The sequence below is a fragment of the Rattus rattus genome, chromosome 1 (assembly GCF_011064425.1).
Source record: "Rattus rattus isolate New Zealand chromosome 1, Rrattus_CSIRO_v1, whole genome shotgun sequence".
Classification (NCBI taxonomy): Eukaryota; Metazoa; Chordata; class Mammalia; order Rodentia; family Muridae; genus Rattus; species Rattus rattus.
The window spans coordinates 265,239,188-265,254,022 of record NC_046154.1 but is presented as its reverse complement, the minus strand read 5'-3'; the positions used below and the strand labels follow the sequence as shown (position 1 = coordinate 265,254,022).

General features: G+C 39.5%; 1 protein-coding gene across 1 annotated transcript in view; it reads right to left on the bottom strand.

Annotated features, from left to right (window-relative positions):
* Positions 1–14,835, bottom strand: part of Cntn1 (contactin 1) — a 291,050-nt gene that overhangs the window by 96,060 nt on the left and 180,155 nt on the right. Inside the window, 3 exon segments of the mRNA XM_032885326.1 lie at positions 3,232–3,413; positions 3,552–3,651; positions 6,194–6,400. Coding sequence (XP_032741217.1) covers positions 3,232–3,413; positions 3,552–3,651; positions 6,194–6,400 — 489 coding nt within the window.

The following is a 14,835-nucleotide window of genomic DNA, read 5'->3' as shown; positions in this document are numbered from 1 at the left end:
TCAGATATGCCAACATGACAATTAAAGTTTTAAGAAGTTATTTCTCAATTTGCTATTATATTTAGCAAGCTAAGCCATAGCTTTAATACACACACACACACACATATATATATATATATTTCACTGTTGGATATGTGTGCCTGTGCATGTGTGCATATGTATATGTGCATGTACATGCATGTATGTGTGTGCATGTATGTGTGTGTGCATGGTTGTGTGTGTACACATGTGTGCATGTGCTTGTGCTTATGTGTGTGTGTGTGTGTGTGTGTGTGTGTGTGTGTGTGTGTGTGTGTGTGTATTTTACCTTTTGGGTCAAGATTTAAGATCTTCTCCATTCCCCATATTGCACACTATCTGCTTAATGCAGCTGTTGTGTATTGTATGATGTAGCATCTTACTCTCTAGGTATAAAAATGAGCAGAACACTTTAATTCACTTCCGCACAGCAGCTCCACCAGCAGCTGTCACTGGGGAAACTCCTGATGGAGTGAAATGGACTTCAGTCCATTTTCATTTTTATCTACTTGGCAGTTGTAGAAAATGAGAAAATGATAGAGATTGCCTCGAAGGAGAAAAAGAATGTTTCCACATGAAAAATCAGTGGGGTTAAATATGTCCGTTATCTAAGCAGTCCGCACAAATCTAGGCAAATAAAATAAGGAAGGGAACGGAGGGAGAGAACTCGTCATGGAGGGCACCGTTTGATTTCCTTTTGTATTGAAAGTGAGATATTATATTTTATTTATTTTCTGTGGGAAATGCCTTGGGTGTATTATTAGAAACATTATATATATATATGTATATATAATTACATACACATATGAAAAATCAGAAAATATTTTGTGAGAGGTCCAGACTATCAATATTAATCTAATATATGGATAGGCATGTGTCTCCTTATGTGTACTTTGCAGTATAAAATCTAATTTAGCTCGTTTTTTCACCAATCATTTTCTTTAACTTATGGGAAGAACTTTTAAAAATTGAATGCTGACAAAGCAGTTAGTTGAATATAGGTGTTATTTTGTACAGAATCTCTTCAATACTTTAATGGTGCCTCTGCTGCCTTGGCCTCCCAGGGTGACGCATAAGCGTGACAATACATAATACAAAGTCAAGAATAAATAATTGAACCACTTTGGTGAATTATGTATGTCGTTTCATTATATAACTTTGAAGAAAGTTGTCATAGAGCTATAGATAAAGCTGAAGATGTCTTATAGGAAAGAAGACATAAGGATGGGCCATTTAAAATAACTCCTTCGTTTCAATTCTTCAAGGCCTTAGGTATTTGACAGTTCAGAGTTTTACTCTACTGAGAACCTGGAGTAAAGTTTCTAAATGCATTGAATTAATCTTATCTGTAATCATTAGACCCAGACAAAGGTGGTGATATTATTCAAGACGTTCACAGAACCCACAGACTTTGTTCCTCTATTAGAAGTCATTCCATATACACTTGATATGTGTCATATTAATGATATTGAGGCATTGGATACTCAAGTTCAGAGAAAATATTTACACTCAATCTCCAAAGGTGTGGATTTTAGAAAGTATTTTCCAGTGTTGAAATAATACAGGGTTACAGAGACATTCCCTTACTGACACACATCACTCAGTGTCAGAACGGTACGAGTTAGGAGGACACTGCAGGGGAAATGAGAGTTTGGCATAGGCATGGAGTGTGGGATCCAGGGGCTAAGCACAGAGAATGAAGTGCAGAGGAGAGGACCAAGTGTGACTGCTAATGGAGTCTGATCTGATCAGACACAGCTGAGAATCGATCAGCTTTAGCAACAGACATTTTGACATACTGGGTGATTATACAAAAATGGTTTCAGCAGAGAGCTGCCAATGGGGAAAAAATTAAGTGAGTTAAGAGAGAAAAACAATTGGATATAAAGATCAATTTTTAGAGTTCAAATGACTCTATCAAAATTTATTTTTGGAAGGGACTAGGAGAAGACAAGCAGAGTTAAAAAGCAAAGCAAAACAAAGGAGGAAGACTCAAGGGGATTGCCATGAATTTGAGGCCAGCCTGGTCTACACAGTGAGTTGCAGGATGGTTAGGGCTATAGAGAGAGACCATGTCTCAACAAACAAAAACAAAACAAGCAAACAAAACATTGGAATGATCTCATTGAAATCTAGTTGTTTATTCCATTTACAGAAAGTAGTAATGGTAACTCCAACCTAAAAAGTTCCCAGAGCTTGAACATGGAGAGATCAGTCATTGATTAAGAGCCCTTGCTGGTCTTGTAAGAAGACTGTATTAAATTCTTAGTGTGCACATGGCACTCACAACGATCAGTATCTACAGTTCTGGGGAATCTAATGCCCTCCTCCAGCCTACAGAGGTAGGCATCAGGCACATACGTAATACACATACATACATTCAGGCAAAAATATTGGTGCACACAAACAAAACTTAATACATTTTAAGAAAATAATTGAAATTCCAAGAGTTGCCTGGAAAGAATTTCTGTCTTCCCAGGCAAGTTTGCTCCAATGGGTGAGGGTCAAACACTAGCATGGAAATAGTAAAAAGAGCTGATTCCTTATACCAGGGCTTCTCTAACTCCAGTAACATGCGCACCTGGGAATTCTTTTTAGAAATATACATTGTGGAGCTCACAGTAACCTTCTCAGTCAGAGATTCTAAGAGATTACCAGGAGTTTGAGGCCAGCCTGGTCTACACAGTGAATTGCAGGACAGCCAGGGCTATATAGAGAGACCACATCTCAACAAACAAAAACAAAACAAGCAAACAAAAAATTGGAATGATCCCATTGAAATCTAATTGTTTATTTCATATTACAGAAAGTTGTAATGGAACCCAACAGCCAGTACTTTATCAAGCCCCTCAGTGAATTCAGAAGCATGGCAAGCTTTGCAAACCATTTACTCAAATTTTAAACCAGAATGCACCTGTTCATCTATAAATAACACTACTGAAAAGTAGAGAATAATAAAAGGTTAAGTGGGAAAACTTTAATTAACAGCTATCAATCTACTGCTATAATCATAAGATCAAAAGTGAAGTTCACAATGACTATAACCCAGAGTTGTAACTTAATTAGAAATAAGGTAAATATCTCACCTACCTGAATAATGTAACATACATCACATGTTTTAAAACTATTAATCATTCCATGACAGTTCTTCAAGTATGGAAAAGGTCTTTGAATAAGACTTTGATGGAGTCCATAAAGAATTAAAATATCTACCTTGAACATAAATTCTTGCCTGGTGCTTGTCCTTTCCCCTAATGTTCTCAGCCTCACACTCGTAGAGCCCTTCATCTTCTAGCTGGATGTTGAAGATCTTGAGGACAGCCCCTGAGGTGCTGATCTCAGCTGTGGTAGGCATGGGTTCTAGCACCTTCCGCCACCGAATATCAGGAACAGGGCTTGAGATAGAAGACATAAAAGCTCAAGATCCACACTGATTAAAAATGAAGCACTTAAGTTGTTTAGCTCCTGAGGCGGCACAGAACCTGTGGTGTCTCTGTGCATGCAGATGAAGAGCATATTTCAGGCATACTTACTTTCCAAGAGCGAAGCACTCTAAGGTCACATTTTGGCCCATCATGGTGTATATGTCCTTGAACTGCACTACAATGTCAGCAGGATATGGCTTCGTTGTTCCTAATATTAAAAAAAATAAGAAGACACAAACACACATAATCTATTATTCACAATATTTTCCCTTTTGTCACATCATGAAACTTTGTAGGGCAATACTGTATCAATATGGAAGGTTTCTGTATACATAGGTATGTTTTCGTGCCAATATATAGATTTCTCTATGCACAACATGTACAAATATGAACTTCATTGGACATCCTGAAACCTAATCAGACTAAATTGGCTACAGAATTTAAAGGCATCATTAAGGAACTTCAAATATGTGTAAAATACTTTGAACGATGTTGCGAGGCACTTCAGGAGCACTTCAACCACGGAAGAAAGAGAAAAAAGTAAGAGGAAGAAGTAGATTAAGTGAACAGAAGACAGAACAAGGAAACTATCCTGGAAACTAAGGAAATGGAGCAGTCAGGTTGGCAGAGAGAAGCCATTTATTCTGACAGTGCTAATCCTACACTACGGATAGGACGTATCTCTGTTGTTCAGCACATCAGTTATGAAATGTGTGCTGATAAAAGCGTGCAAACGGCTTAATGCATTATTAACCACCAAAGCTTGAGTACGTACTGCTAAGAAAGTAATAAATATTCCATGACAATATCAAAGGCAAAACAAACTACCTAGTCTAAGAGTGGTCACCAAATAAAAAATTTAGAGTTACAGAGGCGATATGGCAAAAATCAAAACTGAATTGAGTCATCTCAGGATAAAGCTTTAAGGTGGTACAGAGAATTAGAGAAGGCATCTATGAAGTCAAATGACATTGCGATGGCATTAAAATGTATGACGTAAAGATCATCTGAAAGCATGGGGCAAGGGGTCCAAGAACACAGTGTAAGAGTTTGGAGATCAGTTTTGTCAGCAAATTAATAAATACCAGTGGGATTTGGTAAGAATAGAGATTGTACCTTTGGCATAAGGTGAAACCTTGATGGCGGTTTTAAGACTTCTGGTTTCAGGATCTGCATTTCGTGTTTTTCTCAGAACTCCCCAGTGGCTTACAGACGGATACAATTAAAAGCCACAGGGTTAGCTGTTCTGAACATCAGAGGGAGGGGAGCATCGATCAGTGGAAATGCTACTTGTAAGAAAACACAAGTACTTGCAGCCACGTGGGAGGAAGAGAAGCTGGTGGGAAAGCCATGGGAATGTCCTGAACACTCCAGTTAACACCCTTGACAGTTTTTATGGAACAAGATCGGGATGTAGGGGAAACTAAAGCCTGAACACAAGAGAAAATGAGATATGTGAAATTAGATCCATTTATGTGACCAGTAACAAAAAAAAATGTGTATTTTAGAGCGAATATGTAGAAACAACTGTAGGAAAATAAGGAAAAGAGGAACATTGGTAGTTAGTGCTGTGTGAGACTTGCCAGAGGAGGAAGGTGAGCCTTGCAGAAAGCAAGGAGAGACTTTGAGAGGCAGGTGAGAAGGGTCAAATACCAAAAAGAATAGGGACTAAAAAACCGCCTTTGACTGAACAAGTATGAATTTCCTATGATCATCCCAAATGACCTTCACAGAACAGGAAAGAACATGCGGAGTGAGGGGACGGATTCTAAAGATAGAAAAAGAAGGGAATGGGTGATAGGGAGAAGCCCTGATTCAAATGGGACATGAGCCAGAACCCCTGGAGGATCGGCTGCACGGAAACCTGTCCATCACCGAGACAGGAAGTAGTAGAATGTGCAGAAGGCGCAGGGGAAGTACATTTGTGAGGCAGAGTGGGGAAGGTCATCAGGGCCCCTTTAGGGAGGGCACACTTGACCTTGGGGAAGAGTGAGCAAGGAATGAACAGGGTGGGTCGAGCGGATTATATGACCGTTTCCAAGGAGAACAGGAAGGGGAATCCCGGTGGCAATGTGTCACTTCCCACGTTTATGGGAAGAGAGGAAGCAAACAGGTTATTTCGGAGGCACGGAGTTATCACTGCAAATGCAGCAGAAGAACTGGGCTGAACTGGGATGGGAGGAGCAGGTGTTCTGTGACACAATGGAGTGCACCTCAAGCAGTGTGCTATAGGGAAAATTAAAAAAAAAAACATGGCGGCGGGGTAGGACCCTGCACACAGGTCACCGCAGTGTATGCTCATTAGTTAAAGCAGAAGTAGTAATTATTTATGTTCATTTGTGCCATGTAAACGGCTCTTTAAAATAATTTTTCTTCTAATTACGTGATCACTTTTTGTTTCGTTTTCTTCTAAACATTTAGACTCATTTCAAATTTACTATCAAGTACAAATGGTCATGAAACAAAAAAAAAGCAGATCCCAGACATTTCCATTGTAATTCTCTAGGGGCCCTGAACTGAGCTGTATGTACCCTCCATATACTTCCTAAGGTAGAAGCAGTGGGTTTGAACTCAAGCATTTTAAGGTAATATTAGTAAACATAAAACCCAACTTCTAAAGTTTAAGACTAAGTCTTCTACCCAGCATACACTATGTGCTGTCTGGCCCTAGAAGACCCCCAATCATTATTATTAATGTATCATCAACAGATAACTTTGCAAACAAGCAGTGTAAACACTAAAATACTTACGCTCAGGTATCGGAATGAGGGGTATAAATTTGCTGAACACGCTCTTTGTAATAGAAGGGCTGGACACGAAGCAGGAATAGTTGCCTCTATCAGAAGACTCTACATTCGCGATGTAGAGATTGCCGTTGGTCTGAGACACGAATCTTCGCTTATCCATTGTGATAAAGACGGGAAATTCATTCAGAAGCCAGCGGTAGCTAAGATCATCTGGAAGAAAGCATTGCCTGCTAAATATTAAGCTCTTCTCTGTATGGGGAGATTCCACTCCCTAATTGCAACCCGCCATACAGTCCGACGGAGGCTCTGTATCTGTAAATATTAGAAGTTGAAGCAGACCACATTTTCTCACAGCTACCTTGTTTTCAAGAACATAGCTGTCATAGTAAACAATTAAATCTCTCGCTCTGGGTCTATCCAGTCATTTATCTCTAGTATATGATAGAGTCTCAACATTCTTCCTTCCGTTTCATTGGTGGATGAACTGAGACTTGAGGTCAGTAACTTTCACAGAGCATTCATGACTGTTAAATAGACCTGAGAATATGAATCCAGGGATGATCGTTACCCAGCTAATAATCTTTCCTACTCCAATACATAAACAGACTCAAGGTAACTCAGTTTATATTCTGGGTCTCCTTTCTTTTCAGTGATCCTATTGTAAAACACACAAGCACACACACACACACACACACACACTCTCTCTTACATAATAGAGTGTCATATTGAAAAATAAAAACCACACAGATGGAAGAAAGAACATGTTTCTGGTTTACTTAAATATTTGGAAAAATGAAATAGGATGATTTAAAAATAATCTAGTTTATTTGCATGTGCCTGCAGATACCAAGATAGCTATTTACCAGGGACCACAGCTTCCATATGTAATTGGGACTCAGGGAAGTGATCTTCATTCTCCTTCACATCCTCCACATAAGCTCCCCACTTTACTCTCAAACCCTCTGCCACCTCACTGCTGCAGTCCCTTGTTCTAGCCCACCAATATCCCCATAAGACCAGGCACTTTGGTGGGATTCAGTGTTCTCCCACTTCCACTTTCAGACATTCCTTCTATCCCATCTGCATCCTTTGTGACTCTCCAAGGAACCGCAGAACCATTTTAAACCAGGGTCTGCACGACCACTTTTCTTAGCTGGGATTCAGAGACCCCACAGCCCTCAGACATTAATTGGACCCATAATTTGCAACAGTCAGGAAAGAACTGAACATCCACCCGACAAAGAAAAGAGCAGATATCCACTTCAAGAACTACTTCAAATATGATAACTTTAGATGCCTAGATCACACTGCAAAAATAATACAGTTTATTTTAAAAAATGCTGGGAGTATCATCATCTCAGATACCAAGTTGTATTCCAGAGCTGTAATGATAAACCCAGCATGCTATTGGCATAAAAAAAATCAGATGCACTGATCAAGTGAATTGGGTTAAAAAGTCAAAACTAATTACACAACCCTATTGACATATTTTTTTTAACAAAGCCAAAAATACACACTGCAGAAAAGACAATATTTAACTATGAGAACTGGTTAATTAGTCATTGGTTAACAGTTAGGATGACTGTATAGAGAAGAATGAAAATAAATCCATATCTATCACCTCATGCAGAAACACACTTCAACTGTATAAGGAACTTTCTGAACAAAACACAACACTGAAATAGAGGCCGATGTTGAATAAATGGAATCTCATGAAGCACTAAACCTCGCTACAGTAATGCACACAGTCAAAGTGGCAGCCTACAGAATGGGAAAAAAATCGTTGTCAATTAAACATCTGATAGAGGGTTACTATCTAGAAAATACAAAGAAATAAAGAAAAAGCAAACAATCCAAATAAAAATTATAGTATAGAACTTAACAGAAAGTTCCCGCAAATGAAACCAAAAATGTTCCAAAAATGGCCGTCAGGAATGTGCAAGCTGAAACTTCTCTGAGAGCTGATCTTACCCTAATGAAAATGGTCAAGATCAATTAAACAAAAATAACAATACATACTGGTGAACGGTGTGGGAAGGTGGGGGGAGAGTCCTGCTCGTTGCTGTTGGGAGTGTAAACTTGTGCAATCACGACGGGAGTCAGTGTGGAGCTGAAAACCAGCCTATCACAAGGCTCAGCTTTACCGCTCTAGCATACACCAACAGGGCTCTGGGCCCTACTACAGACACTTCTTTATCCAGGTTCACTGCTTTATATTCATAATAGCCAGAAGTTAGAAAGTTCCTAGATGCTCACCAACGGATAAACAGGCCATGATAAAATGTGGTAACGTACACAAGAGAATATCATCCGGCTGCTAAGAAAAATGAAATTCTGACGTTTGCATGCGTGTGAATGGAACTAGAAACAATCATTCCGTAAAGCAAGCAAGACGCTCCATAGGCAGATGCTGCATATTTTCATTTATATGTGGATGCTGGCTTTTATACTTTCGGTATGATTGTTTCAGTCTGAAAAACCATAAAGGTTTTGGAGTTGAAAGGGTCCCTGGGGCAGGTAGGAATATTCCTAGGAAAAATAAATGAAGTGTAATATTATAGAGAGACAAAGAAGGATCCGGGCTCAGGGGATTATTAGGCAGGGGGATGAGGGTGCAGGGTAAATGAGGGAACATAAGGAAGACCAACTAACAGCAAAGGTCTTTGGAAAACGATATGGGAACCTAAGCCTCCTAATTTATATACATATATAAAAGAAACTTAAAAGGAATCAAAATGGAGGGGACAATGCCTCCTCCAGACATCCTGGGTCACTGAGTAAAGCTTCCAGTCCAGGAATGGATTACATCTTGCTGAGGAGTTTACCAAAGGGGTCCCAGAGACCACCATGAACACAACAGTCCATTGATAAGGCTACTGGTCACCATTCACAATCTGACAGTAATGTCCTACTGCTGAAGACACACGTACTTGTGTCATAGATCATGGAGAAATCAAACCTGTCCCAATTAGAAGCATCACCTTTACATCCTAGCATTCATGGTACCGGAAGCTACTGGAAGAGAGGCGTAATCACCACCTCACCTAACTACCAATCCTGCAACCCACAGCAGAAACCTATCTGAAAGATGTAATAGTGCAAATGCTAGACGTAACCAAACATTTAAAATTACTCCATGATATAGAACCTTACATAGCACTGCTAAAATGCCCCAAACCTAAGGGTACATAGGTTACAGACCTAAGGAAAACGTGTTCTGACGAGTTTCATGCCAACTTGGCACAAGCTAAAGTCATGTGAAATGAAGGAGCCTCAACTGAGAAAAGGCCTCTATCAGATCAGGCTATAGGCAAGCCTATGCAAATGCTATTACTTAGTTATTGATATGGGGTGGTCCTTCCCATTGTGAGTGGTGCTATCCCTGAGCAGGAGGTCCTGGGTTCTATAAGAAAGCAGGCTGAGCAAACTATGGGAAGGAGGCAGTCATAGCACTCCTCCATGGCATCCGAATTGGCTCCTGCCTCCAGGTTCCTGCTGTTTGAGTTCCTGTCCTGACTTCCTTCAATAATGAACAGTAACATGGAAGGACAAGCCAAATAAATCATTTTCTCCCCAACTTGCTTTGTGGCCATGGTGCTTCATCTGAGCAACAGAAACTCTATCTAAGACAGCAAACTCTTAATATCCTAAAGGGACGTAGCAATAAGTTTTTCCCTAAAGGTTTTCTGCTACACACACAGATCAGTCCCTCACTCAAGCCCCATCCAAGAAGTTTCTTCTCACAGTGGATAATCTACGATAACAAGACCCACGATGGACACGTGTGCTGACAGTGAGGAACTTTGGAGCACTCAATCCTAAATCGGGAGTCTTTATTAACCTCCTCCCCTGAAGGCTCAAGAGTCTGTGAGGAAAAAGAGGCAGAAAACCAGTAAAAGCCAGAGGGGGTGGATGTCTGTCTCCAAGTAAACAGCGTCTTCCAGACACAGCAAGACGGATGCACTCAGGAGCCCACACAGATTGTTACTGCACACCTAAGACCTGGGTGTGCTCAAACCAGAAAAAAATCCACAAAGTGACAAGGGGACGTGGACACAAAGTTGGAGCCCTAATCTAGATGGTGCTGGCAATGCAAATTTAGCTTTTCCAATCGAGAGTTATTGTCACTTGGTACATGAACCACACTCCAGGGTGGGCTCCATACCCAGGAGTAGTTGATAAACTCAAAATGAACTCCATGTTCTTCTCTCTCTCTCTCTCTCTCTCTCTCTCTCTCTCTCTCTCTCTCTCTCTCTCTCTCTCTCTCTCTCTCTCTCTCATCTGTTCTCTCTTTTTGGCAGTTTTGTTTTGTTATGAGAGAAAGACAAATACACACACAGAGAGGGAGAGAGAGAAGGGGAGAGAGAGTGGGAGGGAGGGAGGAAGGGAGGGGAGGAGGGGGAGGACAGAGGAGAAGGGAGAGGGAGGGGAGAGGGAGGGGGAGAAGGAGAGGGGAGGAGGAGAGGGAGAGGGAGATCATGAAGTTGAATGGGTAGTGAAGTGGGGAGAATCTGAGTAAAGTTTGCATGTAGAAGAACATTATCAAGACTTATTGTACATAATAAAAATTTAAAAAACAACAAAATTAAATAAATATAGCGAGCAAACAGGGGGAAGGAATTTCTACCTAATTAGCTGATTGACTTAGAATTTTCCATTTTTGCTTCAATGGGCAATCTTTCCAGTAGTTGTTCAACAGTCAAGAAAAAGACACTATAGCCAATATATATTTATAGATCCCCAAAGTGAATATAATTGAAAATCTCTCTAAGTCAACCTAAGTATAATTTTACTTATGGTGAACAATAAGCTTCTTATACCATCCAACTGTTTTTAAGGATGAACGTATCAGAACAAATCACCCACGGGAAACTGAGAAGAGTGAAGACTACCTACTAGGAAACGTGGAACAAAGCACACACTATAGGAAGCTCTCCAGAATTGCAAAGAAAACTCCAAGATTGCATTTAGATTAGCTGTGTACTTTTCTCCAGCGTTCTGTATCGTCAAAAGTGCCAGTCAAGATGGCCGTGATGGTTTGTTTTCATATTTCTCATACAACAGATTATGTGGAACATTTGGGGGGATGTGGATAAGTTTATTCAAAAAGGAAGGAAAACATGAGATGCTCACTCTGGGTGATTCTCAGCAGACAGCTTTCTTGATATTTCTATCTATTCATGATGGGATCATTTTAATGTGCGACGACAGGCTGGCTTTGAATGAATTATTTGGATATTTTATCCTGACTTGGGGTTATAGATAACTTTGCAAAAAATCTTTAAGAAGTTACTGGAAGTTCTGAGATGATGCCATCTTGGGATGGGGCAAACAGTATCTTCTTCAGAAGCATGTTTATGGTAGGTTGGTGATGTTTGTGGTAGGTTGACGTTTGTAGTAGGGTGATAAAGGTATCCAATTTTATTTATTTGGTAGTGATTATTCCTACTCTCAATTGAAATGACAATCAAAACATTTTTCAATGATCTTTTTAACAATTAGTTACTGAAAGGGGGGGAGTTCAAGAGAGTATGTGCATTTCCTTCTATAAAGGAGAAATTTTAAATGATAGAATGTTTTAAAGACACACTCGTAAAGCACATTCAGAACAATGTGGTTGTGTCAGCATACAAAAGAAAATTTTCATCCCAATTACTGCTTTTATTGCACTATTTCCATAAGAGATGGCTAAAGTATAGCAAATTATGGTTATGGAACATTTAAGAGATCTAAGTAATCATACTGATGACGTTTGTATAAATACAAGTCTTGGACTGTAAAAAGCCTTTCCAAGTCACTGAATGTGTATTCTCTGACTAATACAACTTGTACAAAGTGAATATCTTTCATGTTGCACGAAATAAGAGACATGGCCTTTGGCCTTGTGAGACCTTTGACAGAATTACTCTAAAAACTATTTGACAAGCTTCAGCCTACTCAGGAGTGCACTGACTTAGCTTAGTAATAGTAACACTGGCCTCTCTGTCTTCAGGACTGGGCCATTTTGAAGATTAGTAGTCATTCCCCAAACCATTTCTCTCAACTATGCAATGTTCTTTTGTATGGTCCTGGCTACATACAGATGATAAAAGCAACTATCTTTAAATATAATTTAGATATAACATAGTGTGATTTTTCTTCTGGCATGATAGACTGAATTAAATAATATGTCATCCAAGAGTTAAATGCCAACACCCAATTAAGGAATGTTGTTTATTGATAGATGTAGACGTCTCTGCCTTACCCCAAGAAAGTCTGAACCATCAATATAAAGCTTAAGTTTATTATGGAAAAATGTAATGTGTTTACCATTTTGTTGTGTTACTTTGAACTGCGTCATTTAGCACACTATGTAAAATAATGTATGTAGCTTTCTTCTAGAGATACACTGGAAAAAAAACCATGAGTGTTCCCAAGAGCAATGATTTGAAAACTTTATATGTTTTTATATCTTGTGAAAATTAAGCCTTGAGAGAACACAATTTGTATTACCAGTCTAATCTCCTCAGCTTCTGGCCACTGCTTAGATGTAGTAAATGGCGTGTCCCCTTCTCACCTCGTGTGCTTCTTACCTGGCTCTAATGCTCCTGCCTGTGTCTATGCTAGTCTGTTGCGATGAACTCAGATCATATTCAACTCACCAGGGACTGCTTCCTTATTCAATTTTAAATTTATGTGCATGTGTCTTTTATTAGTCATCATGTTAATACTACCTGCCCTTCAAATGGAGGGATATTTCTCCATTCATTCTTAATAAAGATATAGTTTGCATTTTTGAGTGATAATTCCTGAATTTGTATGGTTATAATCATATAAATACTTGAGTAAAAAGTGATGCTACATATTGCTTACAGGAGTGTTGGATGTTCAAAAGTCACATGTACAAAAATGTATAAAATTATCTGTTGCAATTAATGAATTAGATCTAACCAAATTTATCTTTTTATGAAGCATAGTGCCTCCATGTAATACATTTAAAGAATTATTTCCTCTTCTGCACGGTATCTCCCTCACTCTTCAGATGTTTGTTGAACATAGGCTTTGAGTTGGACGGTTCCATTTTAAACAGTATTATCAAATTGAAGAAACATTAGTACTGAACAAGAACCTTTGACTACTTTTAAATAAGGAGCCTAGTTTGGGTCAAAAAGTTTTCTCCTGAGGAAAGCCATAGAGCACCCAATTCAGAGGAAATGGGTTATGGCATATGAAATATGGCCTTTTGGATCTCTCTGTTTCTGTCTCTGTCTCTGTCTCTCTGTCTCTCTGTCTCTCTCTCTCCCTCCCTTCCCCCCCGTGTGTGTGTGTGTGAGAGAGAGAGAGACAGAGAGACAGAGAGACAGAGAGACAGAGAGACAGAGACATAGAATGAGACAGAGACACAGAGAGACAGAGAGAAAAAGAGAGAAATTAAAATTATTTAGTGTAGTAAGTTGCACTTAATAGTAATGATGTGTTAATGCTAGTTAGGCATGCTTTATTGACATTAGTAATAATCTATTGCGATTATATATCCAACATACCATTTTCAACATCCCTGTTAAGTGTGAAGTTCCTACGAAAATCTTCAAAGAAGTTAGCATGGAAGATAATAAATCAACCCTTCATTTTAAATGCAGAAATTATTTAGTTGACATAATGAGGACTCATTCTCAGAGCATCACTACCAGAATACTGCTTGACAGACCCAAATGGGTCCGTAAACAACACTCACATAGAACCAGATTCCTACAGCACATTCCTTTGCACTCTCAGCTCAAGGAAGTTGTAAGTCACAGAGCATAGACCACTCACTTATATGGATCAAGGATGACGGGAGACTGATGGCGTAGATTGACGATATAGCAACTGAAGGATCAAGTCAGCTGGTGGAATGTACCATGGAGCTAATTACTTGGTGATAGAGATGAAGAACTTTGAAGGTTTTATTCTGTTCATGACATTTCCTTGTATTATGTCAACTTAGTGTTCTCAGGTTGAAGAAGCAAATGACTCCCTCAGTTGAATGGTTTTAAGTCGCGGGTTGACCTTGTAAAGTCAACTAGACAGTCCTCTTGTTGCCTTCTTTAAAATAAATGTAAACTTCCCTAAAATATACCTTGAATTAAGCGCAGAATTTAGTATGTTCTCTTTAGAGAAAATACACTTCACGAGACCTCAGACTTCTGTTTACTACTTGGACCACTAAATGCTGTGTAACTCGTCCCTCGCTCCAACTCTACCTTCCTCTATCCCAGTGGTCCTCAGCCTTCCCAATGCTGCGACCTCTAATGCAGTTCTTCATGTTGTGGTGACCCCTGACCATAAAATTATATTCATTGCTACTTCATAATTTTGCTACCATTATGAATTGTAATATAAATATCTGCTATGCAGGATATTTGATATGTGACTCCATGAAAGGGATGTTTGACATCCCTCCAAAGGGGTCCCAGTCCATAGGTTGAGAACCACTGTTCTGACCCTCCTTTAAAAAGTAACCATTGATGTCATATAGTTCTTCTGGGTGCCACGCATGCATTGATAAGGTGCTCCACAGCCCAGCTTCTGAAACTCTGTTACCTTTCTTCTTGCCTTCTCTCGCTTGCTTTGCACCCATGGTCTAACCTCAGCCCCTGATCTTGTGGCCTCACCTCCCTGGAATG